At 44.6% G+C, this 27,897-nt stretch overlaps 2 protein-coding genes across 11 annotated transcripts in view; one reads left to right on the forward strand and one right to left on the reverse strand.

Moving 5' to 3' along the window:
- Positions 1 to 16,649, reverse strand: part of LOC123578448 (serine/arginine-rich splicing factor SR45-like) — a 42,608-nt gene extending 25,959 nt beyond the window's left edge. Inside the window, exons 1-2 of the mRNA XM_045441322.1 lie at positions 16,578 to 16,649; positions 15,090 to 15,754 (exon numbers count right to left, since the gene is read on the reverse strand). Of these exons, the coding sequence (XP_045297278.1) occupies positions 15,090 to 15,754; positions 16,578 to 16,649 (737 nt within the window). The remainder of the gene's footprint in view (positions 1 to 15,089; positions 15,755 to 16,577) is intronic.
- PEG3 (paternally expressed 3) overlaps positions 16,160 to 27,897 on the forward strand; it is a 32,930-nt gene continuing 21,192 nt past the window's right edge. For 2 of the 10 annotated variants that reach the window (XM_045440153.1, XM_045440157.1), the window contains exons 1-5: positions 16,194 to 16,374; positions 20,542 to 20,634; positions 22,665 to 22,707; positions 23,250 to 23,379; positions 27,247 to 27,383. The gene's annotated coding sequence lies outside the window, so the exon portion shown is untranslated. Of the gene's footprint in view, positions 16,375 to 18,770; positions 19,298 to 20,541; positions 22,708 to 23,249; positions 23,380 to 27,246; positions 27,384 to 27,897 lie in introns of those variants that run through there. The other 8 variants (XM_045440155.1, XM_045440160.1, XM_045440152.1 and 5 more) reach the window with 8 other exon arrangements.

The following is a 27,897-nucleotide window of genomic DNA, read 5'->3' on the forward strand; positions in this document are numbered from 1 at the left end:
TTTTATGACTCAGACCATTTTGTGGCTCATAATTCTTTGCTCCCTGGGAGTTGGTAGGAAGTTTATAACCCCCCCCCCCCAATATTATTTTTTTAGTTTGGGTGCTTTATATTTTTTCAGGAAATTGTACATTTCCTAATATTTGCAGATTTATTAGGTTAAAATTAAATGGTGTGGTGTTAAGAGTGTAGTCTCTGAAGGTGGAAACAAGATTAGAGGCCTGAGCTGTGACCAACTTGGGTGCCTTGAGCAATGCACTTGACCTCCTGAGGCTCTAACTTCATGCACAGAAGTGAGCAACGATAGCACTCTACCTTCCCTTGTTGTCAAGAGGATTAAATGGCCATCTTTGACTTAACACAGCACCTGGCAGCGTAGAGAAAGTTCCATAACTATCAGCTGTTGTTATTTTCATTCTGCAGCATTCCTTCCAATTAAAACAGCTTGGGGATTGTAAACCTCTGTGAACTAGTTAATTGAAAGGAGCTGGGAAGCCCTCCACTGTTCTCTAGGCCCTGGAACACATTATGGAACAGAGAAATTACTTGTTCCTTGAAAGTTGGAAGGAAGTTTCTGTTCCTACTCTGGTCACCCTTTGGGGTCATGCTTTTTCTTTCCTTTGGGAGGCACTGTTTATACTCTCCCCTTCCATTTTGCTAAGTTTTGTTTTTATTTAAAGTTTATTTATTTGAGAGGGGCAGAGAGAGAGAGAGGGAGAATCCCAAGCAGGCTCTGCACAGTCAGTGTGCAGAGCCCAACGTGGGGCTTGAACTCTCAAAACCATGAGATCGTGACCTGAGCTGAAATCAAGAGTCAGACACTCAACCGCCTGAGCTACCCACGCGCCCCTTGCTAAGAGTTTTAAATGTAATACTAAAGAACGAGGTCAGCAAACCATCTTTGTAAAGGGCCAAATAGTAAATATTTCACGCTTTGTGGGGTATGTGGTGTCCGTTGAAATTACTCAGCCACTATAATATGAAAGCAGCCATAGATAGTACGTAAATATGGGTGTGGCTGTGTCCAAGAGGATGTTATTTATGGACATTGAAATTTGGATTGCATGTAATTTTCATGTGTCAAGAAACACTATTCGTTAGATTTTTTTAAAAAACCATTTAACCACTTTCAAATTCAACCGTGCTGTTTGTGGACTACAAAAACAGACGGAGGGCCGGATTTGGCCTGCAGGCTGTAGTTTGCTGACTCCAGCACAGAATTTCATGGCATAGTGACCGTGGTGTGATCTGGAGTCGGAAAGACTCGGTTCTGACACGCATTCACTGTATGTATTTGGGCAGGTTACCCTCCGAGCCTCCTGTTCCTCATCTTGCAGGTAGGCGTTGTTACTGACATACCTACTTCCTTGGGCTGTTAGGTTGACATAATACATGTGGAAGGTCTTGCTCAGTGTCGGGAATCTAGTGAATCACGTATTAGGTATCTCACGCTCTTTTCTGAGAGTTGAGTACAATTAAGGGTTAGAGGGTGGCACTAGGTGACTTGGGTTTAAATTCTGGCCACTTATTATGACTTTGGGCTGGTCACTCAACCACCCTCCCTCCCTTTCCTCATCCCTAAAATAGAGATTATAATTGTACCCACTTTAGACAGTTGTCTAAAAAATTGAATAAGCTAACACTTTATAAAGTGCTTAGAAAAATTGCTGGCACGCATTCTCAATTAATATTTGCTATTATTATCTCACAATAAGATATATTTGGGTTGAAAACCCCTGTGCTGTGTTGTTAAAATGTGAGATTTTTGACTTCACTGAAGTGGTACAATTTTCAAAGCAGAGAAATTTATTTCCTCCTTGGAAGTGTGAAGAAAGTTGCCTGAAAATGGCAAGGGTTCAGAGAACTATTTCAAGAAAGCAGTTCCTTGACATTTGCCAAGTTTTTATCATCTGCCTTCCTTTCAAGAATAACATTTCATCATGGCTTTCAAATTTAATAGCCTGGCGATGTACCCCATGGTGGCTGGGAGCTCAGGCATCTCACAGATTTGGGGTTGATTCCTGACTCTATCGCCTACTAGCATGTACCTGGGACAAGATAACTAACCTCTCAACTCTCAAGGCTTGCCTCTGAACTATAAGACTTGGATAATAACAGTATCTGCCTCATGGAGTTGTGCGGATTTAACATCATAATGCACAGAAAGGCTTGGTGCCAGGCCCTGCCCATTGTAAGAGTTGAATAAATGATAGCTATTACTTTTAGTATTCTCCAGGGCACTCTTAAAGGAAGACCCATTTGAGAATGAAAAACATTTGCTAGGTTCTTAAATGGGCAGCCTTCCCTCCTACTCTAGGTTTGGAATGCTTAGTACTGTAGGAATTATTTGTTCTGAGGAGATTGCCTTTGTGAATCCGTTAGTCATCAGTTTATTTGTTCTCAATAAAGGGGGCCATTTCTTGGAGATCTTCACTGTATTTGAAGAGGATTGTATTGGGAAGTAGTAAGGGGTGTAGACCGAAAGACCTAGGTTTGAATCGGGCTTTCTCAGCCAATTAGATCGTGACTTAGAGGAGATGACATCTTTTGATGAGCTGCAAATTTCTCATCTATAAAATATATTAGTTCTGATTTCATTAAGATTAGTGGGAGAATTCATCCAGATACATATTTTTTCTAATAACTTTATCTAGATATAATTCACAAAACGTACAATTCACCCATTTATAGTGTACAATTCAGTGGTGGTTAATATATTCACAGAATTGCGGAACAATCACAAGCAATTTTAGAACATTATAAAACATATTTTTATTTTTTAGAGAGAGAAAGTAGGCGTGAGTGGGGGGGGGGGGGGAGCAGAGAGAGAGGGAGACTGAGATTCCCAAGCAGGCACACACAAAGCCCAGCGCAGGGCTCGAACTCATAAACCATACGATCATGATCTGAGCCAAAATCAAGAGTCATACGCTTAACCGACTAAGCCACCCACGTGCCCCCTAGAACATTTTTCATTACCCTGAAAAGAAACCCTCACTCCATTCCTCTCTTCCGCAGCCCTAGGCAACCATTAATCTTTCTATCTCTACGGATGCGCCTGTTCTGGGCAGTTGATATGAATGGAAGCATACAATGTGCAAGCTATTATGACTGGCTCCTTTATTTAGCATAATGTTTTCAAAGTTGACCCATGTTGTGGCATGTATCAGCACTTCATTCTCTTTTACTGCCAAATAGTCTGTTGTATGGGTAGACCACATTTTATTTATTTATTTATTCATCCGCTGAGGGACTTTTGGGTTGTTTCCACATTTTGGCTATTACAATAATGCTGCTGTGAACATTCATGTGTAAGTTTTTATGTGGGCGTATGGCTTCATTTCATCTAGAAATGGAATTGCCGGGTCCTCTGGTAACTGTTTAACCTTTTAAGGAACTGCCAGACTGTTTTCCAAGTGGCTCCCAGATCATTTTTTAAAGTGCTTAACCTGGTGGCCGACACAGAGCAAGTACCACAACAAGATAGCTGCTCTGGTAACACATTGTCATTGTAAGAAAAATGTTCCCGAAAGCCACTCTCCCAACTTAGTTAAAGGAATTGGCAAGCCATCTGCCTTTTTTAATGCCCTGTAACAATTTGTGCAGACTAAGAGTAATTAGCCCTCAGGCATTTGTAGGACACTTCCAGTCAACTGAGATTTCACGTTATTTTCTGCTTCCCTAGAAAATGATGCATTTCTTTCAGGTTTTCCAATTTGTTAGCATAGAATCACGTAGCATAGTGGTTGAAGAGTCTGACCTCTGGAGTCATTTACAAGGCATGCAAGTTTGAGTGAGACTCCGTGAGCCTTAGTTTCCTTGTATGTAAAGCAGATGAGGACACCTGTCTCGCCTGTTTGAAGGATGAGCTACAAAAAACATGTAACGCTTAATGCAGTCCGTAGCACCAGAAAGGTGTTCAGTAAGTATTAGTTTTTAATCTCCTAGAGATCGTGCGGTTTAAAATCCCAGTGCTAGGTTATTAAAATGTATTGGGAGATCTTAACACATAGAAATTCTTTGTGAAAAGATTTTTCCTAACTTCTTTTTTCCTATCCCTTTGATAGTCGGTTTTGGTCACTTTTATTTTCCTTGAAAATGTTCCTTCTCATTAAATTTTCATATGTGTTAGTCAAATCTTATTTAATATTAATGTGTTTGCTGTAGCTTTTAATAGGTAATATATTTATGTGACTCAAAATTCAAACAGGAGAAAGGGGTATGGAGTGAAAATTTCCTTCCCATATGCAGTCTTCAGCCACCAGTTCCCTTCCCTCCCTATTGACAGCCAGTGTCGCTAGTTTTGTGAATAATCTTTCCAAAGTTATTCCATGCATACAGGAGCAAACGTAGGGGGCACCTGGGTGGCTCAGTCGGTTAAAGGTCCGACTCGTAGTTTCGGCTCAACTCATGATCTCAGGTCGTGGGATTGAGCTCCGCTCACAGTGTGGAGCCTGCTTAAGACTTCTCTCCCTCTTTCTCTGCCCCTTCCCCACTCGCACACATGCGTGTGCTTGCTCACGCACTCTGTCTCTCTCAAAAAAAAAAGCAAATATAGGTATATATTTGTTTCCCTTTTAATTTAACCAATGAAGTGTTTAACTCCTTGGCTTTTCACTTAACAGTGTATCTTGGAGATCATTCCATGAGCTATTTCTCATTCTTTGGGAATTTTGTATTATATGTAATACATAGAATTTGTAAAATCTGTATCTCTTATCTCCAGCTTTTTTCTGCTTTATGAGTCATTTTTTTACTTTTATCTGAATGATTGCCTTTTTCTTGTTCTCTTCAGATAATATCTCGTGATGGGCCTTTGGCAAAACCAGCCAGGTAAGAGTGCATTTTCCTCTCCTGGCCTATCTGCACCGTGAAAGCTGGATCACCTCTCCATATCATCTTGGTCACGTCCTGAGGTGTCAGCATGTGAGTATGTGTGGCACTTGTGCCATTTTCCAGGAGACTTGGGTGAGATTTGAGTGGTGGTCGCCCCTAGGAGGAATTCCTGCTGTGTCCTGGAGATCATGATTGCCAGGGATCTCTGGTCCTTAAATGGCCTTCAGGACCCTGCAGGGTCTGACTTTTCTCGGCAGCATCTGGCTTATGCCACTTTGTATTCCCCGTTCTGTGGCTCCCATATTCCTCTCTGCCTCCTAACCTTTGTACACACTTTTAATTAGGCATCGGCCGTCTTTCCTCAGCACCAGCTCTGGGTCACACTCGCAGCGTACGTGTGCGTCTTTAGCACACTTACTGCGTGTCCCTCACATTGTGTGGGTATTTGATTGTTGGGTTTCATCTGTGGATGTATGTCCCACTCAGGCAGAGACTATTTCTTTTTTGGCTGTATCGCTAGCGTCTGGACGTAGTTGCAATTCCACACCTATTTCGCAAACGGTTGAATAGATGAGCATCTGCCATTTTCCCAGGTCAGGATTAGACCTTCCTGGCTGATAAACCAATGCACAAGAAAAGTGTGTGAATAACCCTGCGTTTTCCAAATAAGTATTTTGATTAGCATGTGATAATTGACTTCTGAATGCTTTTGCCTCTGATGAGAGAAGGTGCCCAGTGCCCTCTTGGCTGGGGACATGTGAGAACACTGGATGGCGGGTGAGCCTTCTTGGCATACGGGAACTCTCGTAGTTCTGGACCTTCACACTGTCTGCCAGACTTGACATGGTTTCCTCTTACAACCTCTGATTTACGACAGGGTTGTCCTTTGCCTAGCCCTCATCTTATATGTAATTTAACTGCTTGGAGGTGCTATTATTTTAATGTTTGAATTGAGGAGCAGTTTATGTGAAAGAGTTGGTTGCCTTTAATATAAATGTTTGGTTTTCTGTTGTCCCAAAATTCCTTGAGAGAGTTAAAAAATAAAAGTAAGTTTACTCTTAAGGAAAATTGGTTAGATCTGCATCACTGAGGAACTTTATACAAATTTGTATACTAAAATATTTACCTATTCAGCAGTGAATATATACATAAAAGTTGTAAACACTGAAAAACTGATTTTCTTTCTTTATTTTGCCAAGTGTTGATTTTAACCCATTTCTGCAACAACCCAGCTCTGTGCAGAGGACTTCCAGAGTTAGAGCTGCAGCAGAGACCTCTCCAGAATCCCTACTCAGTCTCTCCTTATCCTTGATCTGAGTATAAGCATTTCAAATGTAACACATCCAAAAGAGAGCTCTTGATTTTAGGCTCTTCCCCCACCAAACATGTGACTCAAAGACTCGCTAAATAATACTTCCATCTACCCAGTTGCCCAAACGAGAAACATGGGAATCATTTCTGATACCTTTTTTCCTTGCCACACACACAGATTCTATCAGCAAGATGTCTCTGTTCCGTCACCAAAATACATCCTCTGTTTGTTCATCTCTGCCTGTGTCTACCGCCACCACGTTCGTTCAGAGCACCGTCCTCCTCTGCCTGGACAGCTGACTCCTCTGTTCCCCGAACCCCCACTGCTTCACACAGCAACATGAATCATCTTACAGTGGATTGAGTCAGACCTTGTGCATAAGTCTTTAACAGATCCCCGTCACATTTGGGATTCAATTCAACATCATCTTGGCCTACGGTCCTAAAGAGCTGGCTCTTACAAACCTGGACAACCTCGTTTTGTGCCCCTCAATCCCAGTTTTGCTGTCCTCCACCCATTCTGATGTCCTCTTATCTTTTTCCTGGTGTCCTCCTCTTTTTCCTTTATGGTCTTTGTGCATTGCTTTGTACATTGTCTGTCTAAATTATTATTCCCCTTGCTTTTTCCAGGGCTTGCTCTTTCTTACCATTTGGTCTTTGCTTTTCTTTCAGAGACACCTTCCCTGACTACTCTGTAACTACCACAAACATACCCCTCGTCGTTTCCACATCCTGGTTTTTTCTTCAAAGCACTCACCACGATTTTTAAAGGTTCATTTTGTCAACTAACTTACCCTATGTATCTTCCTAGCTAGAGTGAAGCTTGAAGAAATATTTATCAAATAAATGAATTAGGGCAGGGGCCATTTCAGTGTCATTCACAGTGAACCATGAACCTGGCCTCAGCATTGGCCCTTATATGTAGTAGGCACTCAAATATGTGTTGAAAGAACGAATGAATAAGTATTTACTGAGAGACTTCCATGTATTAAGCTCTGGGATAAACCATGGGATCATAACACCCAACAGCCCAATCTATTACAGATTTATTGTAGACCAGATGTTCTCAAACTTCTTGATCTTAAGACCCATTTATACTCTCGAAAATGACTGAGGACTGCAAAGAATTCTGTTTATGTGAATTGTATCTATCACGCTATGTAGTTTTAGAAATTAAAATGAAAATTATAAACATATATTAGTTCATTGAAATTAACAGTAGTAAGGGGCGCTTGGGTGGCTCAGTTGGTTGAGTGTCCGACTTCGGCTCAGGTCATGATCTCATGGTTCGTGGGGTTGAGCTCTGCGTTGGGCTCTGTGCTGACAGCTCAGAGCCTGAAGCCTGCTTTGGATTCTGTGTCTCCTCTCTCTTTCCCCCTTCCTTTCTTGCACTCTGTGTCTCTCTCTCTCTCTCTCTCTCTCTCTCTCTCAAAAATAAATAAACATTAAAAAAAATTTTTTAATGAAAATAACAGTAGTAAATCCATTACATTTTAATGTAAGTAACATATTTTTTTTCCTGAAAATGTCTTAATTCCCAAAACAAAAGATGACTGAGGAGAGCAGCATTGTTTTATATTTTTGCAAATCTCTTCAACATCTGGCTTAAATGAAAATAACTAAATCCTCCTCTGCCTCAGTATTCTGTCTGTCAGCCTCAGGAGAATGCCACTGCACACTTGGGAAAGAAATGAGATTACTGCTGTAGATAATTTAGAAAATACTGTTTTTGAGATGGTGCTGTGAACTTTCGCATGCACACTTCAATCTCTTTTTAATATAAACTTGCAGTGATGTTTATGACATCTCTGTAGATCAAAAAACTGAACAGAAAAATGCAAGGATATGTGGGGCTCAAAGACATAAGCCTTCAGGACTTTTGATCTTGAAATAGAGGAAGTTCACAATTGGACTGTTGAAGAGTAACAAGGTCCAGAAGTCCCCGATGCATCTTGAGGCCCCAGGATCCTTGTGTCAAATGGGCTGGGCTGGGATTCTCCTGACATGAAATGAGGCTGGAAGAAGCTAGTGATAGTTACTCAGGGCTCCAGCTGATATTGTGAGTAGTGGCAGTAGGTAAAAAGACAGCCATGTAGAGAGGACCTAGCCTAAGTAAGCTTAAATCTTGCTCAGTGGATAATATATTCTCTTATCACATGGCACAGAAGCCCCAGTTGACAATATAAAACTTGTCTTAGGAGTAAGTTTCTCATGGGCAGGTAGAGATAACCAAAAAATAAGAAAAAAAAAAAAAAAGCTAGACGTGGAAGAAAGTGAAGTTCTGAGAGAAGGGGAAAAGGGGATAAAGATATACCATAGGAGAAACACTTAGAAACCAAAATTGCAAAGCACTGCATTAAACTTAGGAAAACCTATAATAGGCAAGACAACAAAATCTACAGGTAGGATATGAATTCACTGACAAAATGCAATTCAAATCAGATAGTTTTAGTGTGACTTTAAGATTCTTGAAAGATGGAACAGTATTCATAAAATGTTCATCCATTTGAGAAAAGGTGGGTATAAAAAAGTACCAATTGAAAATCTTAGACATGAAAAAAATATAGCCATTGTAAAACACAACAAGGGAAACACTCTATTGGATGCAGTTAAAAAGAGGAATTACAGAAGTGCCTGGCTGACTGAGTTGGTAGAGCATACGACTCTTGATCCTGGGGTCATGAGTTCAAGTCCCACATTGGGCATAGAGTTGACTTAATAAAACGTGTGTTATGTGTGTATGTGTATATATGTAAATGTATATATACATATATATCTCATACATATATATGGTATATATATATATATATATATATATTTTATTTTATTATTATTTTTTTTTCAACGTTTATTTATTTTTGGGACAGAGAGAGACAGAGCATGAACGGGGGAGGGGCAGAGAGAGAGGGAGACACAGAATCGGAAACAGGCTCCAGGCTCTGAGCCATCAGCCCAGAGCCTGACGCGGGGCTCAAACTCACGGACCGCGAGATTGTGACCTGGCTGAAGTCGGACGCTTAACCGACTGCGCCACCCAGGCGCCCCTATATTTTTTTTTTTTAAAGAAGAGGAATTACTCAGCAACTCAGAAAAGAATACAAGAAATAAAGAAGATAAATGGAAGATAGATGAAGAAGGGCCAATATACTCCAGTAGGCTGAGAATTAGAGAATATAATTGGAATGGAAAAAAAAGCTATTTTGGCCAAGACATACTGGGTGTGAATTCTTCAGAAGGGAAAGAAAACCTTCATCAGGCACACAAGTCCTGAGCAGGATAAAAATGAATCCACAATACTACCTATTCTAAAAGCTCCAGTGGGACATTTCAATTCACAGCAGACCTCAGAAGTGTCTAAAGACATTAGAAAAAATAATCTTCAAAATAAGGGGAGAATATGAGGGTCACCTTAGAATTCCATACCTAGATAAACTGTCATTTAGAAATGTCTTTTAAAGCCATTTTTAGAAATACAAATAGACTACCTTATACCATAACTAAAAGACTTATTAAAGGATTTTTTTCAGTGATAAAACAGATGAATCTAGAGAGAAGGAGTGAAATTTAAGAAATCAGAATGAATAAATTATCAAAATAGGGACAAATATAATTAATTATTGAGTCTCAAATTTTCTTTTTCTTTAAAGTATAGCTAAGGGGCACCTGGATGGCTCAGTTGGTTGAATGTCTGGCCCTTGATTTCAGCTCAGATCATGATCCCAGGGTTGTGGGATCAAGCCCCATGTCAGGCTCTGTGCTAACAGTGCGGAGCCTGCTTGGGATTCTTTGTCTCCCTCTCTCTCTGCCCTTCTCCTGCGTGTTCTCTCTCTCTCTCTCTCTCTCTCTCAAAATAAAAAAATAAACCTAAAAAAAAATTTTTAAATAAAAAGTATAGCTAAAATTCTAGATAATAACTAGGAAGGGGGAATAGGAAATTCAATAAATTGCTAAGTTATTCCAGAATATCCTTTATTATTTTATGCTTTGTTAAAAATATATATATACTTGCAAAAAAAAGTATATATACACACTTGTGTATAAATCAGGACTTTAAAGATAGACAATAAAGTAACTGAAATATAACTGAGAGTTTCCACATCAGCAGAGGGGAAAAAGGAGTAAAGAAAAATTGATCTACTCAGTAGAAGCCAAGAAAGGAGAAAATAAGCAAAGGAAAAGGCACATTCAACAAGCAAATACATCAGAAATTTAAAATGGGGAAAGATGAACTCTTCTGTTAAAAGTAAACCGCCAGATTAATTTCTTAGATGTTCACCTTAAAAGAGGAAATCATGGACTTGTTTCTACCAAAAAATATGGCCTTGAAACATAAAGCAAAAGCTAAAAGAATTATCAGGAGCAGTGGATAAAACCAAAGGCATAATAGGTGATATTATTATAACTATTTAGATCTGATACGTTAAGCAGAGAGAAAATTAGTAAGAATTCTGAAAATGTAAACACATAGTTAATAAGCCAGATCTCATGAACACAAATAAAATTGGTAGCTAACAATTACAGAATACTCATTCTTTTCTAATGCATTGAACAATTAAAAATTGATTACATCCTAAGATCGCAAAAGAAGTTTTAACAACTATGAAATAATAACCTATAGACGGTATCATTTGGCTGTGATGCAGTTAAATTAGAAATCTATAATCAAAAGACTTTTGAAGAACTTGGGAACCTGAATGCATGCAGTCTTTAATGTCATGAAGAGGAAATCTAACGGAAACAATATAACTCAGTACCGAACAACAGAAATACATGGATAGCGGTTCAAGTGATACTCGGAGAGAAAGTTATGGCCTTAAGTGTATCTGTTAAAAATCACAAAAGATTAAAAATACATTAGGTAAATATGCAACTCAAGACGCTTGGAAGAGAAACCCAAATAAGTAGGAGGAAGGAAATAATAAAATGTGCAGAAATTAAATGGAAAAGAAGAATATGGTCAAAAAGCCAAAAGCCATTTAAAAAACATAAAATTGTCAAATATTTAATTAAACTGATGAACACAAGAATAAATGATATTGGTACTAGAAAAGGTGACATATTACAAATGCAGAAGAGATTAAAAATCAAAGAGAATGCTGTGAACAATTCTATGCTAATAAATTTAAGTGAAATCGACAGTTTTCTTGTAAAATATAAATGACCAAAATGACTCAAGACAAATATAAGTCCCAAACTTATGAGGAAATGAAGTCCAAAATATTCCATGTAAAAAGACATCAGATCTGGATTTTACAGTGAGTTATACTAAACTTTCAAAAAGCAGAGAACCCTATTTTTTATAAACAATTGTGGAGAATATAACAGCAAAATAATCCAAGTCATTTTATAAGGCCGGTATAACCTTGATACTAAAACCAGGCACGGATAGTATAATTAAGAATTTAGATGTAAAAAACAAACATGGAATATAAACCAGTAGTATACAGCTGTATGTGTATATAAATCAAACCCTCGTAATCATGGTCAAGTATGGTTTAGGAATGCAAACATGTTTCAACAACAGAAAATTTGCCTTAATTCTCCATATTAACAGATTGCACAAAATAACAAAGTTGAATCTTCCCAATAGACATAGAAAAGTCATTGTATAAAATTAATCTTATCCATGCTAAAGTTTTCAGAAAACTAGAACTTAAGGGAATTTCCTTAACCCCCAATAAAGAGGTTCTGCAAAAAAGCTTGTGAACATTTTTACTTGTTGGTGAAAGATAAGAAGTATCCGCACCTCAGAGGTCCTAGTCAATGCATTAATGCTCATGATAGGAGTTCTGACTGTTAGAGTAAAAAATTATCATTAATAAAGATGTTAACATTACAAAAAATCCAGGAAAATCTATAGACAAACTAACAAGTATTAGAACTAATAAAACGGGTAAGCAAATTCACTGGATACAAAATCAGCATATAAAAAGGAAGAGCAGATAATTCTTCTCAAAAACTCCCAATCCAAGACAAATCATGAGAAAATATTAGACCAACTCATTGAGAGACATTCTATAAAATAACCTGACTAGTACCTCAAAACGGCTAAAGTCCTGAAAAACAAGGAAATACTGAGAGGCTATCATGGCCCAGAGTTGCCTAAGAAGAAATAATAATGTGTCCTGGCTAGGATCCTAGAACAGAAGGAAGAGATTTATAGAAACAGGTAAAATTCAAATGCAGTCTGTAATTTAATTAATAGTTCTGTACTAAGGTAATTCCTTCATTTTCACAGTGTACCAAGGTTGTGTAAGATGTTGACATCAGGAGAAACTGGGTAAGGAATATTTTATCCTATCTTTGCAAATTTCCTGTATACCTGAAGTTATTTAAAAAAAAAAAAAAAAAAGCTATACCATGTTGTAACCCCAAATAACAGATTGGATAAGTAATAGGAAAAAAGGCTTTCTAAAATCAAATTGAAATCCCAATGGGATATCTTTTTTCAGTTGTTTTTCTTTTTTAGTTATCTCTTCACTCAATGCGAACTCACTACCCCGAGGGATCTGAGGGATCGCATGCTCCACTGACTGAGCCAGTCAGGTTCCCCCTTGACAGCATATTTCATCAAACTTGACAAGCTAATTCTAAAAGTCATTTGGAGACGGAGGGCTAAGAATAGCCAAAGACACTTTTGAAAGCAAAGTAGGGCAGATGCCCTTTCGGATATCAAGATACCAAAAGCTGTAATAATTACTATGATGTGTTAACACACAGAGATAGACAAATGGGCCAGTGGGACAGACTAGTGGGACAGGCCTACTCATATGCAGAAACATCCATCAGGAGAGAAATTAGATCCTTACCACAAAACATACAGAAAAGTTAACATTAAAAAACAACAACAACCAAGGCTACTAGAGTATCTTTCTGACTTCTGTGTGGCTAGGGATTTCTTAAGGAAGAAAAAGCAGAAATATGAAGGAAAAGACTGTTAAATTTTACAGCACCAGGATTTAACACTTCCATAACAAAGGATATTGATGGCTTTTCTTTTGACTTGTTTATGGTACATGTTTTAGACTTCTATTTAAGTGCGACGGGGGTAGGGGACAGGGGGTAATTCAAGCTGGTCCATGACATCTTATGCACCTTCAAAGATCACCCTGGTGCTGTGTAGAGAATCTTGGGAGGGAAGGGTTTGGAGTGGAAGCAGGTGATCCAGTGAGTAGGCTAATAACCAGGGGAAGTCACGGTGATTAGGACTGTCACGAAGAGGGAAAACACTGGACAAATTTGGGATGTCTTGGATGTAGGGTCAGCAGGACTTGCTGATGATTTAGATGGTGACAGTAAGGAAAAGAAGAATCGAGAGCAATTGTGAGATTTTTGGCTGTAGCAACTGGTACTGCTTATAGAAACATATAGAATTATAGAATGAGGAAAAGGGAAATTAAATGTTTACTTAAAATGCTTTCAGTTCCTGTTGAATATGCAGGTGGAGCAGTCAGATACAGGAGCTTCTGTGGAAAGTTCTGTGGCAGAGGATTTAAATTTGGGAGCTGTTGGCGTCTAGGTGGTAGTTAAACCATGCCTAGGGAGCGCATGTTGTTGGAGAAGTCTAGTGACCGAGTCGTGAGCGTTTAGAGGTTGGACAGAGCAAAAGCCAGCTAAGAGGATGGAGAAGAGGCCATTGAAAACCAGGGTGGTGTCGTGCGGTGTCACGGAAAAATAAGATAGCCTGGGTTTTTGTTTGTTATTGTTTCTTTTAATGAGGATGTTGAATGTTACTGAAGGACCAAGCGAGATTAAGGTCAAGTTTCCTAGCTGCGTAGGGAATTGCTCAGCAGTTTCATGGGGTGGCGTGGTAGGGGGAGAGGATATGCAGTGAGGCCGGTGAGTTAGTGACAGACCACTCTATCAAGAGCGGTTTGGAGGGAGAGGGGCAGGGAGCACTGAGGAAAGGGGTAGTCACTGCGGGAGTCCCCGAGGGCATGTGGTATCTGAAGGGAATGAGTGATCCAGGATCCAGAGAGACACTTGGAGTGCAGGCAGAGAGGCCTTTGGGGAGAGAGAACGGGGTCGTAGAATGTGTCAAAGGCATCACCTCCTGCACCACGTGCAGACACTTGCATCACCTGGGGAGCTCCAAAACCACCGCGTCCGTCTGCGGGGCCCTGGGCAGCTCCAGGGTTGAACAGCTCGCCGGCCGATCCTGAGGTGTAGCCAGATGTGAAAACCTCTGACCTAAGGGTCGTAGCAGTCACTTGCAGTCGTGCCTCTCGAATTTCCCGAGAGGCTGCTGGGGAGTAGGTTTCGGAGGTGCGCCGCACACACAGTGTTTTCATTCAGATTTTAAGTTCACTGTGGCGCTGCTGGCTGAGAGGAGACTGTGGAAGACTCGGGGAGCTTAAAACACCCCCCACCCCAAGCCGGTAGCTTCTTAAGGTAGCAAGCAACCACCGATTTCTCTTTATACTTATTATGTACGAACAGAACATTTAATTTTCGGCACCACATTCTGCGCGCTAGTAAGTAACCTGCTTATTGTAATTAACCATCTAATGAATTTGTTCCTTGAAAATTAAAATCCTACATTTTTTATTGGCCACGGTAAAGTTTCAGTGTACGGATTGACCAGAATACAGCTTAATTCTTCTGCAGGGTACACTTTTCTAATAAAAAATGATGCTCCATGAACATGCTTGCATATTATAATCTTTCATTCGCTGCTTATCTCTGCTTTCATGGAACAGTTGGATCAATGGTATGTTAATGAACTTTGTATAATTCATTGCTTTTACTACTAGAAAAGAAACTCGTATTTATAACCAACAGTACGGGTTGGAGCAGGGGAAAAATTCCTCCCTTCATCCTCCTCCCCCCCTCACCCGCAATTCCTTTTCCTTCAAGGTAACCAGCTTGCGATTTCCTGTATGCTTTTGCGCAAGTTTTACCTGCAAATGGGTGCATCCTTAACAAACAAATGAAAACACTTACCAGCTCATTCCTACAAACGTGAGCAATTTGTCCCTAGTCCCGGACAGCCGCCCCTCGCTGCTGTCCCGGGCCACGGTTCCCCGGTGTCCTCTGTGGTCCGCCGTGTGCCCACCGGCACTGTGGGGGGTCCGCGGGGTCTGAGCCGGGCCACGTGCGCGGCACTGCGAGGGGGTCTGTGCAGGGCCACGTGTGGGCGGCTCGCGGAAGTCTTCGGGGCACTGCGGGGTCCGTGCCCCGGGCGTGGTGGGATCTGTATGAGGGCGCCGCAGGGTCTGTGCGGGGTGCTGCCGGACAGATTGCGGGGTCTGTGTGGGGCGGCTGTGGGGATCCGTGTCGAGATCTGTGCGGCTGCTAACAGGGTGGCTGCGGGGATCTGTGCGGGTACTGACGGGGTGGCTGTGGGATCTGTGTGGGATGCTGCGGGGATCCGTGTTGGGATCTGTGCGGGTTCCGTGCGGGCCGCGGCGGGGTCTGTGTGGGGATCCGGGTCGGGGTCTGTGCGGGCTGCGGCGGGGTCCGCCTGGCCCGGCGTGCAGTCCGCGCGTGACTCTCCACAGCGGGTCCGCCAGCGCCGGTGCGCTCCCGTGAGGTGCCAGCCTCCTGCCTCGCTGCCCGGGTTTGTGGCGCGGTTCGGCCTGTACCGCCCGGGGCCCGAGAGAGCCTGGCTTACGGAGGGACTAGCCCCGCGTCTCTCGCGTGTCCTGGACGCAAAAGTGTCGTCTCCCACTTTCTCGTTCTTCACACTTCAACGTACATGGTTTTGCCCGCAGGATTTCCACTTTTTGGACAAATGTATTTTTATTTTCTTCATTGGTTTTGTGTTTGGGAGTTGTTGGTCAGCCCTTCTGCGTGTCACCCCCGTTTCTTTGTGTGGGGGTCTCACACACCCCCACACCCCCTCATCGAGACCCCTGTCAGGGGCCCCTGGTGTTGGCTGGGTTGACGTCAACCTCCTGCCTTCGCGCCAAGCCATCGCCACGGCAACCGCAGCCTGATTGGCAGCGCTCAGAGGCGTGGCGAGGGGGCCCGGGGTGGGCAGCTCGGCCTCTCATTGGCCTGCGCTGCAGCCCCGCCTCTGCGGAGAGCCTGACAAGGAGTCGCGCGCAGAGGCTCGGTGCAGACGCTGGGAGCCGCGGGGAGGACGAGGTCGGAGCTGAGGAGCGGACATGTCCACCCTGGGCTGGTGGCGCCGCCGGGCGCCAGGGGCCCTGTGGGCGTGCTAGACTGTGCACACGGGCTGCTCCTGGGCCGAGCCGTGGGGCCCGAGGCAGTGTGGTGAGGGGAGGTGAGTCCGGCCGGACCCCCGCGCTACACGTCTGTGTCAGGACGGTGTCCGGATGCCGCGTGAGGCAGCACGGCCGTCACACGCTGCACTCTGGGACCCTGGTCAGATGGGGAAGGGGGAAGGCAGCCGGCGGACACCGCCTGGTGGGGTTCTCAACGGGTCCGGTGCTCGGGTTGCCGCGCTTGCCGCGGACGCCATCTTGCGTGTCTGGCCAGGGTTTCAGGGACCGGCTGCCCCTTTGAGGTGGCCGCGGAGCCGGGGGGCTGCCGCGCCATCTTGCCTAGTGGAGGTGGGGGACGGGGACGGGACGACCGCTGACTTCTGTCAGGCGAGCCCGCCAGGGTGGGTGCTGGGGAAGTGGTGGGCTGGCCGGGTCTGGGGGCTACAGATCACTACGTCTGTCCCACGGCGTCCCTGACAGCCAGGTCCCTCAGGCTGTCTCAGCATCCTTGCCAGACTTTGGGGGCGGGGCTTGTTTTGCCGCAGTGGCGGCGGGAGGAGCTACAAGTCGTGAGGGGCGGGGCCGAGGGCTTCACGCCTGTGGGTATTTTCTCAGGGCTGTGAGTGATTGGGGAGCCCCGCCCACCTGGAGCATATTTGGTGTGGGCGGTGAAGTTTGCTGCAAAGGCGCTATCCTGATTGGTTGGCCGCGGATTGGGGCGGGGCCAAGGGCGGTTGAGACTGCGGCTAGCCTGGGCTGTGACGATATCATTGAATCCCGCCTACCTTAGCGCCATCTTTGATGGGGGTGGCTAAGGTCTGCCGCGCAGGCTGGTGCGATGGTGGCTGGCTGGCCGCAGCGGGGCGGGGCCAAGGGCTGGGGGCGGGGGGGGGGGGACCACGGTGACCCCGTGTTCTATGCTCTGAAGGCTTCAGGGTCCTGACTACCTCGCACTTTCTTTGCCAGTCGAAGGTTTGGCTGCAGAGGTTTGCCGTGACGGTGCCACCTCAACTGGCTTGAGGGCTAAGCTCTGACTTCTGAGAATGGGCCATGGCTAGTGACCCGGAGACCATTTTGTTGGCTGGGTCCATGTGGTTTGGAGAAGCCAAGCGTTGTGCTAAGTTTGCCGCGGCTGCCGCGGTCGCGGCCGCCATGAAACTGTTAGTACTGAGGTACAGAGCTACAGGCTGTGGACGCACTGGCTGTTACTCCTTGGTGATATCTGGGCGCGGCAGAGGCCTTCCCTTGTGGTTGTCACCCTGCGGTGTGTCTGGCCCCATCTTTTGGCTAGGGGAAATGCTGGGGACGGGAGCAGCCTACCTGTGTTGCGCAGACCCTGTCAGCGGGGCTGGGGGTGGGACCACGGGCAGTTTGGGGGACTGACCCTGCTGCGGGCCCCGCCCACGCTGGCACTATTCATGTTGGCCGACAGGTGGCTGCCGAGACTCTCTGCGCAGGCGCCATCTTGAAGGACAGCGGAGCTGCAGGGGCGGGTCCAAGGGGAGAGGAGGCGCTGCAGAGCTCGGCCCACTGTAGTACTGTTTGTTGGCCGACAGGTGGCAGCCGAGACTTATGCGCAGGCGCCATGTTGAAGGACAGCCGAGCTGCAGGGGGCGGATCCAAGGGGGGGAGGAGCTGCAGAGCTCCCCGTGACTTACTGCGCAGGCGCTATCTTGAGTGACAGTGGGGCTAGCTGTAGGGGGTGGGACCAAGGGGCGGGGCTGCAGAGTTGGGCCCACTCTGACGCTGTTGGCCGACAGGTGGCAGCTGAGGCTTACTGCGCAGGCGCCATCTTGATTGCACGTGGGTTTGGCTGCAGGGGCTGAGCCCAAGGGGAGGGGCTGCGGAGTTCCGCCTACTGTGTCGACAGGTGGCAGCCAAGACTTACTGCGCAGCCACCGGTTGAGTGACAGAGGTCCTGCAGGGGGCGGGGTGAGGGAGGGGCTGCAGAGCCCCACCCACTCGAGTGATATTAAGACCTGTAGGTGACAGCTAAAGCTTATTGTGCAAGTATCACTATCAGTGATGGTGGTATTGCTGGGAGCAGGCTTGAGAGAGGCTTTCATGTTTTGAATAACAGGAGACTGCAGACCCCTACCCATTGGGTGGGTAGGCCTGGGTTGTGTTGGCGTGGGGTGGCCCCTCGAGGCTTATTGCATAGGCGCCATCTTGAATGATGGCAGAACTGCAGGGGGTGGGCCTGAGGGAGGGGCTGTCTTGTCCTGAACGATAAATAGACCCTGCAGACCCCTGCCCATCCCAGCAGTATGTTTGTTGTCCAGTAGGTGGCTGCCGAGGCTTACTGCACAGGCGCCATCTTGAATGACAGCGGAGCGGCAGGGGGCGGGCCCAGAGGTGGCTGCCGAAGCTTACTGCGCAGGCGCCATCTTGAATGACAGCTTGGCTGCAGGGGGCGGGCCCAGAGTGGGCAGCTGGGGCTTGCTGCGCACGCGCAATCTGAGTGATGGCCGAGCTGCAGGGGACGGGTGTAAGGAGGGGCTGTCGGGTCCAGATTCACCGGGCTGCAAACACCTGCCCACCCTTGTGCCATGTTGGCCAGTAGGCGGTTGCTAAAGCGCCATCAAGAAGGACCGTGGAGTTGTAGGCGGTGGTTTGAGAGTGGGACTGCCATGTCCTGAGTGACTGAGGGGTCCTGGGGAGCCCTATCCACCTTCGCATGGCTAAGAACAGGAGTCAGGTTTGCTGTGTAGGCTCCAGTTTGGCCAGCCCAGAGCGTTTGCCGCAGTGGCCACTCAACAGGGTGGCAGGCGAGATATTTCCTCGAAGGACACCAAAGCCAAGTCTCAGGAATGTGGGGACAGGGTTCATCTGTGCAGCCCTGAGGGTCCGTTTGAATGACTGGGGTTCAGATGTCGGCATTTTAATAGATTTGGGGAAGGTGAGGTCTCCAGAAGACGGACCCGTGCTGTGGGAAGAGGATGCGTGCTGTGGACATAAGTTTTGGGGTGTGGAGGCTCTGAGGTCAGTATGGAGTTTACGCAAAGAAAAATGTCTAAGAGCCTGGAACTGGACAATTCAGGGCTGCAGACAGGAGAGGGGCGTGGCACGGGAGACAATCCAGGGGAGGTACTCTAGGCATGTCGGGGCGTGGTTTGGGAGAGGGGGGAGGGGGGCCGCCCTGGTTCTTGGGTGGGGCTACCTGCTGGTGGCGGGGGGGGGGGGGGGGGTGCACATGCGCAGAGTCACTTGTGGCACTGCTGCTGCGTCCTCTGGAGGACTACCGCGATTCCAGCACTAAAGTAGCTCTCACCATCTTTGCCTACGTGTATCCCAGACTCCAGCTGGGGCACTTCTAGTCCTAGCTCCACCAAAGCATCTCGTAAGCCCCCCATTTGGGAGCATGTTGAAAAGCTCTACAATGGTGGGTAAGGTTAAGGAATGAAGTAACTACCTAATGGCAATAATACTAAGGTCCTAATAGAAGATCATCTTTTCATAGTACTTAAATTTACAGTGCAGTTAAACTTCTTTCCCTGCATCACTAGCTATTAGATGGCAAAACTGGAGTTTTAACTCACTTTTCTAAGGGGTACCTGTATCTCTAGTCCGTGTGGTCTCCACGGAAACTGTCAGTAGATGTTCTGTTTTTCAGAGTGACATTAGGTTCATCTGTACCAGTCTGCCATGGGCTCTGAGATTGAGTTGTCTGAGCATCTGCTTTTCTATAAAGTGATACTTAGAAGATTACAGTGTTGTGGTGAGGAGTAACAGAGACAAGAAAAGCAAGTTGTTAAGTATTGTATGGGGTGTGTAAAATACATAAATATGTAAATAAATAATAGTACCACTTCAGCTGTTGTTTTCCTGAGTTTTGCCTACACGTGTCCTTTGCTTTTAGAGGAACTGCCAGCATCACATAGTTAATAAGTGGGAAGTTGGGTTCTTGAATTGATTTCTAAATCCAAAGCCCTGTGTCTTTACTGTTTTGCTTTGCTTGTTAGAAGACATTCTAAGAAGTTCAGAGGATGACTTGCACAGCCATTGGCATAACCCCACAGGGAAGAGACTGTGATTACGGTCCACAGTACAACTCTTGCCTCAGGGAACAATGCCCAGGGCCCCTCCATCCTGGGAGGGAAGATCTTTCTCCGGGTCTCACTTGACCTCTGCCACTGGAGGCGATAAAGGTGCAGTCCTTTCCAGTCTGAGGAATCCGGTGTTTGCAAAGTAAATTTGGTATCTCATGTTTTCTTTTCCTTCCCCAGCTTTGCCTTCTCGAGCTCCTCCCCTTCTCAGAGACACCTGGCCAGAGGAAGAGGAACTAGGTCCAAACACTAGGTGGCCGGGTCCAGGTCCAGGTGAGCTGAATTCCCTTCTCACACTCATCCTTAGAGTGAACACATTCTTCTTCATCCTGACACTTTTCTACTGCATACGTGTTCTATACAGCCATGCAAGTACCCGTTTGTGCTCTCTGAAAACTCACAGACTCTTCCGGTGAATTGCGTGTTTGCCAGAAATTCTCCTTGGCCTCATGCTATGCTTTTCAGTTTCCTTCATTTCCCCCCCGCCCCCCCCCCCCCCCCCCCCCCCCCCGCCAACACTCAGTTGCACTTTCAGGCCTACTTTTTCTCTCTTGTTGGGTGATTAGAGAAGCATGAGAGGTCCATCGGTTCTTCTAGCAAACATGGCCTAGAGTGGGAAAAGAAGTGTATTCCTGGAGCTCATAGTCTATTGGGTAATGAAAGACTTTGAAAAAATAATTGTACAATTGATGTTTTTGAGAGAGAATATTCACTGTGGACAGTTAACCTGAAAGAGGCCACATAGGGCCTTTCTGGAAGGCCAGGGAAGCTCAGGCTGAGCACTGAAGAAGTGAGGATGGTAGTGTGTTGTGGCAAGAGTAGTCTGAAGCAGAGGGCACAGGGGCATTTCTGAGGGCTCCAGAGAGAAGAGCCAAAAGTCTAGGATGCCTGGAGCAAAGGAAAGAATTGAGTGGCGTTTGATCAAGGTGGGGAAGAGGTCAGTTGGTGCTGTGTTGTGAAAGGCCTTCCAGTGAGTGGTAAGTATATGGGCTCAATATGAAACACAGTGGGAAACCATTGAGGTGTTTTAGCTGTAAAAGTAACGTGAGAATCAGATTTGTGTTTTAAAAATACGGTCTGTTGTAGGGTTCTGAAGAGGAGGGTGGAAACAGTGGCTGCAGCAATAACCATTTCAGGTCCGGGTGAGAGATGATAGCTTGGATTAGGGTCAGAGCAGGGGGAGAAGTGAAGTAGTTGGATATTAGAGAGCTACTAAGAGACTCAGTCGGCCCCGTACTCTTCTTTCACACCTTGCTGACTGCTTCGGGTCAGGTGCAGTGAATCACATCGTGTGGGGAAGTGAGCAAAATAGCAAAAGTTGTTCATTCCGTCAGCAAACATGGAAACTGCCCACTCTGGGACAGGACCATGCCAGACTTTGTGTCTCTGGAAGTGGGTGACATAATCACTGGCCTCAACGTCTGCTGAATGAGAACTGTAGTTAAATGACGAGTAAGAAAACATGCTTACCAAAATAGGTGGCTGTGCTGACGGTGTGTTACCATCTGAAGGAAGGCTCATGTGCCATTCAGGTTGGTCCCTGGGAATCATTGGTTTATGCCTGGCCTCAGTGAGTGCCTCAAGTATCCAGTGTCTGGTCCTAAAGCCTGTGGACACTCAGAAACCTTATTTCACCTAAGGACTCATCCTGTGTTAGTAGATCCACATTAATGAAGCTGAGGAAACTTATGTAAACCCTACTGACGTATTAGTTTATGTTGAAAACCGGTGTGACTAAAGTACAATGTTCCTGTTTTCTCCATTCTGGCTTGTTAGCTTAAAGTGGGAGATAACTACAGCAGGGACCCAAATACTCAAAAGTGTGTATGATCAACAGATTCTCTCCCTGTAGACAGACCTACATGGTAAATGAAACCATAATGAAAAGATTGCTTGGTGAGTATGGAATCAAAATGAGAGAAGGTGAAGGTTCACTAGCACTGGCCTTTAGGTAGCCTAGCGCCAGCATCTGGTTGCAGTGAAGCTCTTGCTAGGGTAACTAGGACACCAGAGGTCTCCTATCTCCAGTCCCCTTTGTTCCCAATTTCCACTCAAATTAGGTCTGACCAGAGTAGCCCTTTCCTGTACATCGTTTGTGGCCTATCTTTTCATGTTTTTTTCTCATTTGGGAGAAAAAAAATGATCAGCTAATAATTGACGTGAAAATATGGCCAGATTAGTCATACTGGCTCAGAAGACATTCTCTTTAAAGTAGCTTTATTCGTCTTGAACTATTTGGGGTCTGATCATTAAACTAAAATTCTTAGATACTATTTCCTCTCTTCTGAAATTTCTGGGGAAAGCCCACAAGAATGGACACCAACAAGGAAATTTTGCTGCAGTGTGGTAAGTGCTAAGCCTTTGTGATAGAGGTAAGCCCAGGGTGATGTGGAGATGATCTGAGAAGAGCCATCTAAAAGACCAGAGGGTGGAGGTTGCGGCCAGGATGGTAGGGAGAGTGGTCATTTACTCTTTGCTGACATTGCCATATGAAACTGGCCCCCCAGCAGCCCCTGTTGTCCGTATGCTTCTGTTTGTGATTATTCGAACAAGACCAGACACCTAAGCCTACAGCAGCGGTTCTCAAAGTATAACTACTGGGGTGCTTATTGGAATGCCTCTTTATCCTAGAGAACCACAGGCCTCCTAGATCGTCACATCTAGAAAGGCAGGTACATATTTCACAAGTACCTCAGATGGCTTTTGGCACCCCAAGTTTGAGAACCACCACCCTAGGAGGACTTGAGCTGCGGTGTGTACTTGCAGACTCGGAGAACTTGGGTTGCTGAGGCTGTCAGCACTGGGCGTGTCACCGGGAGGTGAGGTAGGACTGGGGCTGGGGCAGCGCTTACCACGTGCATGCTGAAGTAGAGAATGTCGGTCTGCAGAGAGAGGCAGGAGAATGGAGCAAACGAGAAGAGAGAGGAGACCGCACACCATGCTGTCCCCAAGAAACGAAGAAAGTAACTTCCTCGCTTCCTGACTTTAAAGTTCTCAATTCCAGCCCCCTCGGATGAGGTAGGTAGAATGAGTGAGGGGGCTGAATCTAGGTGCACCATGATGAGGGGCCAAAGTAAGTAAGTAGAAATGGGGTTGAAGAAGCTCTCATGGAGCTTCTTTCTCAACTGATGGGATGTGGGGAGCCTGAGGTGAAACAGTGGGGTCACAGGATTTCGTTAGCTCTCCTCACATGTCCCACTCAATGTTTTCAAGCCTCTGATCTGTGTTCTTTAATTGATTTCTTCCCAGTTCAGTTGTTTGAGGCCAAAGACACCTCCCCCCCCCCCCCCCCCCCCGCTCCACCTTGTAGCAGAGGTGTCTGATGAATTCCATCCTTGTTTCAGTTACATTAAATGTGAGGCCCATACTTTTGTTTTCTATTCATTTTTTATGAACTAGAGAAGTAAAGTGCTATAAAACATTCAAAGAATGGCGCAAATACTGTGGTAGAAACCACAGTGGCAACACTGTTGTACAGGCGGCACCACTGTCCTGTAGTTTTAAGTGGTCAAGCTCACAAGTGAAATTTATTCTGCATGAAATGTTTATGATGCATATAACATTTCATGGTTAGATGTCTAGTGTATGCAAGAACCAATATTTGGAGGTTAAAGAACGCTAGAAATTCATAAGGCCCTCTGCCCAGGGTAGAGAGAGACTGCTTTCTGTCATTGATCTCCTCTCTTTCCTTCCTCTTGGAATTGGTGGTCTTGGCCCCTAGGACCAGGGCTTGGTCCCTTTGTGTCTCCACCTTTGCCTTTGTCTGCCAAATGTGGTCAGACCTTTTAAGATCCTGCCCTTGGCTGCTACTCAACCCACACTGGGATCTGTACTCCAGAAAGCAGAAGGAAATGCGGAAATTTGAGTAGGGGTATGCGAGGGTCCACCTCCAAGTCAAGAAATGAAGGTGATGGGTTTGCCATGTGGCCAGAATTCAGTTTGAACTATGAGGCCAGAGGGGAGGGCGTGGGTGTGGAGCACCATCAAGTGATACAGGCAGCGAGTGGAGGGTGCCATGGGAGCAGTGGGAGGCGGCCAGAGGGGAAGATGAAGTGTCCTCGTAAACAGGGGCCACATCCCGGGGACCACCACAGCAGAGGGCATGCTGCTTAGCAGTAGTAGGCAGAAAGGAAAAGGAAAGACCAACAACAATTGAATTTATTTTGAATTTTATATTCAAAAATTTGTTTCCAATTATAAACTTAGAATAACATTTGAAATTAAAATGCAAAAAGAAGTCGTATCTTTTATTATTTATTTTTTTATTTTCCCCCTTTTATGAATAATCTATACAAGTTTATATGGAAATTTTCTTCTGGCTTAGTTTATATGTATTTCCGTATGTTTAAATATCCTTGTAGTTGTTTGCTCTTGTGTGTTTGTTTTTTTAGCACAATGAGATCATACCCAGTTCATTAACATTTCAAACTCAAGCTATAAGAGTGAAGTTCCTGGGATGTGAGACAGTAGTTGGTGGGCGGGGCGAAGGTGTCATATGCCACCTGGAGAGCTCAGATAATGCGTACACTATGTTTTTAGTCTCCATTTTTGTGGGTGTGTTTCTTTGTGTATGCACACATACTACTTAGTAGCTATTTAGCACTATCTACAAGAATTTCCATATAAATACACTTCCATCTATAGGTTTGCTTTCTAAAAACTGCCTTATTCCATTGTGTGGATATTTCCATCATTTTCTATGTGCATATAAATAGGTACACATGTAAATGCCACGTATGCTGTACAATTTTATGCCCCATTATTTTCATTTAATGCTTTAAAAGTTTTTTTACATTAGTGGTTTCACCGAGTTTAAATAAACCAGTGTACCTGTAGAATGGAATATTATGTGGCCTTCAGAATGATGTAGACCTATATGTACTAGTATAGAAAGGTAACCATCATAAATTACTAGGTTTTAAAATACATACACAAGGGACGCCTGGCTGGCAGGGTCGGCAGAGCACACGAGTCTTGATTTTGGGGTTGTGAGTTCCAGCCCCACATTGGGCATAAAGTTTACTGGAAAAAATAAAAGTTAAAAGCACACATCTGCAGAACACCTAATGTGATCTCATTTGGGTAAAAATTTGATGCTACTCTATATATGGATGTCAAAAGGTTTAGTATAGCAACAGATTTGATCAGTGGATGTGGCTTGTGGTTTCTACATTAAATATTTTGTAATGTTTGAATGTTGTATTATCTTTTATGTTTGCAATCAGAAAATAATATTAAAAAACTTCTTGAAAACATGACTTAATGGCTACATAGCATTCTATTAAAGATATTTATGTTTTCATTCCTTCCTGTTTGATGAAAATTTTGGAGGAATGCTGTTTTTTGAGGGCACTGATTTATTTTAATGAGAGCAAAGTAGATTATTGGCCTTTGTGGCCTTAGGCTTCCAGTGATGTGTTGTTGACATACAGAATTGCTTGGCAGGAGGCCAGACCCCAGCACTGGTTTGTGGTGCTTTCCTAATGCCAGAGGCTGTCCCAACCTTCTTGGAAATGCATGCTTGAATAACTGGTCAGAAATTAAAGTGTTGGCCATCCCCTCTCATCACTTTTGTTAAAATTATTCTTTACCACTTAGTCCTCAGAGAGTTCATAGTTTGTATTTAAACAGTTAATGCTCTTTTTGATTTAAAGACCTTTCTTTATTGTAAACTAAATCCCATGTGTGTGTACACTTTCATGCAAGTCAGGTTTTGGACTGTGTTAGCTCGGTTAAGTGTATTTGTCTTGACACTTGCGTCATTGTGTTGGAAAGAATACTGTACGTTTCCATATGTTTGGGTCATTTTGCAGACAACACATTGCCCCCACCACATACATACCTTATTCAGGATTGTCCTGATAGTTTTGTACCTTTATTCTTTAGAGGAACTGGATTCTCAGTTTATCAAAGCTTCCCATCCTTTCATTGGATTTTAATGTATGTTCAAGGAAGGATTGACAACAATTTCCACATTCCCATCCAAAAACCTATGTCTTCATGTATTTAGGATTTGTGTTATGTCCTAGACATTTAAAAAATTTTTGTTTGGAGTTGCAGATAGTTTGAATTTATTTATGAGAATTTATTTATTTTACTATTAATGGGATTCTTTTCTTGTATTTAGTGACAAGGTTTTTTAGCTCAAAATAATGCTTTTTCCACATTATGCTTTTCGTTTCTTCTTCTTCAGTTGTGTTAGCCAGGTTTTTCCAGAGTAGTGTTGCATGGTGGTTGTGGTGGAGGTCCTCCCTTCCTGGCCCCCACTTTTAGTTGGAATACCTTTAGTGTTTAATATGCTTGCTTGCTTTTATTTGAGATAAATCTCTATTGTTCATAGGTGGCCTCCTAGTTGTACTCTTTGGTAAGAACACTATAAGGAGAGGCTGTTGAAGTTTGCAAATGCTTTTTAACATGAAACAATGCTCGCAGGATCCCTTTCCCCTTATAATCCATCGTATAGAACAGTCCCCTGGAATTGGGATATCTTCCTTTGTATTACTGGAATGGGCTAGACTTTTCTAGATTGGATTTATTAAACATTTTTGCATCTAAGTGCAAAAAACTGTTTATTGAACACCTATGTGCCAGTCCTGTGAGATAAAAATACAATGGTGGAAAAAGGCAGCAGAGGCTTTGCCCTCAGAGACTTTGGGTTTAAGTGCAGGCACTCTCAGTTCTACTAGGTTCACACATCTTCAGGCACATCTCTGATCATATGGGTAAATTGTTATTGTTGGCCTTTCTGGTCTGTCCTTGGACAGGCTACCCCCTCAGCCCCAACATTTCATACGATCGTATCAGACAAACCTTTACTCGGCTCCTTTGTGATGCTTTCGTCTCAGCTACCTCCAAACTTGTATCTTCTGTTTTCTTCAACGGTAGGCGTGGCTGTTGCCATGGAGGCAGAAGCTGGACTGGGGAAGTGGGGGCGAAGTGGGTAGAGCAGTTATGCTTTTGATTGGCCAGAGGCGCTGTCACAGGACGAGTTCACCTGAGATCTGGGTCTTCCTGAGGGTAAGGTGAGTATGGGACCCTGGCAAGTACTAGCACAGCACATCTGGCCCCACTCTGAGTTGCCCTTTGGTCTGTAAACAGAGTGAGTCAGGGGTAAAGGTTGGGTCACTTGGCCAGGATGGCACCTAACCTCATCTCACAAGACTCACCTGCTGTCAGGTACCGCTGTAGGAGTATGTCGATCAGTGTCTCCTTTTCCGGAGTTTGACTCTTGAGACAGGATCTGTGCCCCGTGTTAGGACCGTAGTTATACAAGAACACGTTAGCAACATAACACTTTTCTGACATGTGCTTGTCCCTTCCCATGGCTCCATGTGTAAAATGGCGTCACCTGCCATCATTTACTGCAGCAGCTCTTTAGTGCTGCATGTGTTACCTTTTATAAACTGGAAATTAGGTGTATATATAAGGACTTTATTGTAGTGGGCACCTGACTTTTTAGCTTTTTTTTTCTTACTAATATTTTACCTACTTGACTGTCCTTAAGTGGAGACTTGCTGGTTCAAAAGGAATGGGCAT

This window comes from Leopardus geoffroyi, chromosome E2 (assembly GCF_018350155.1).
Source record: "Leopardus geoffroyi isolate Oge1 chromosome E2, O.geoffroyi_Oge1_pat1.0, whole genome shotgun sequence".
Classification (NCBI taxonomy): Eukaryota; Metazoa; Chordata; class Mammalia; order Carnivora; family Felidae; genus Leopardus; species Leopardus geoffroyi.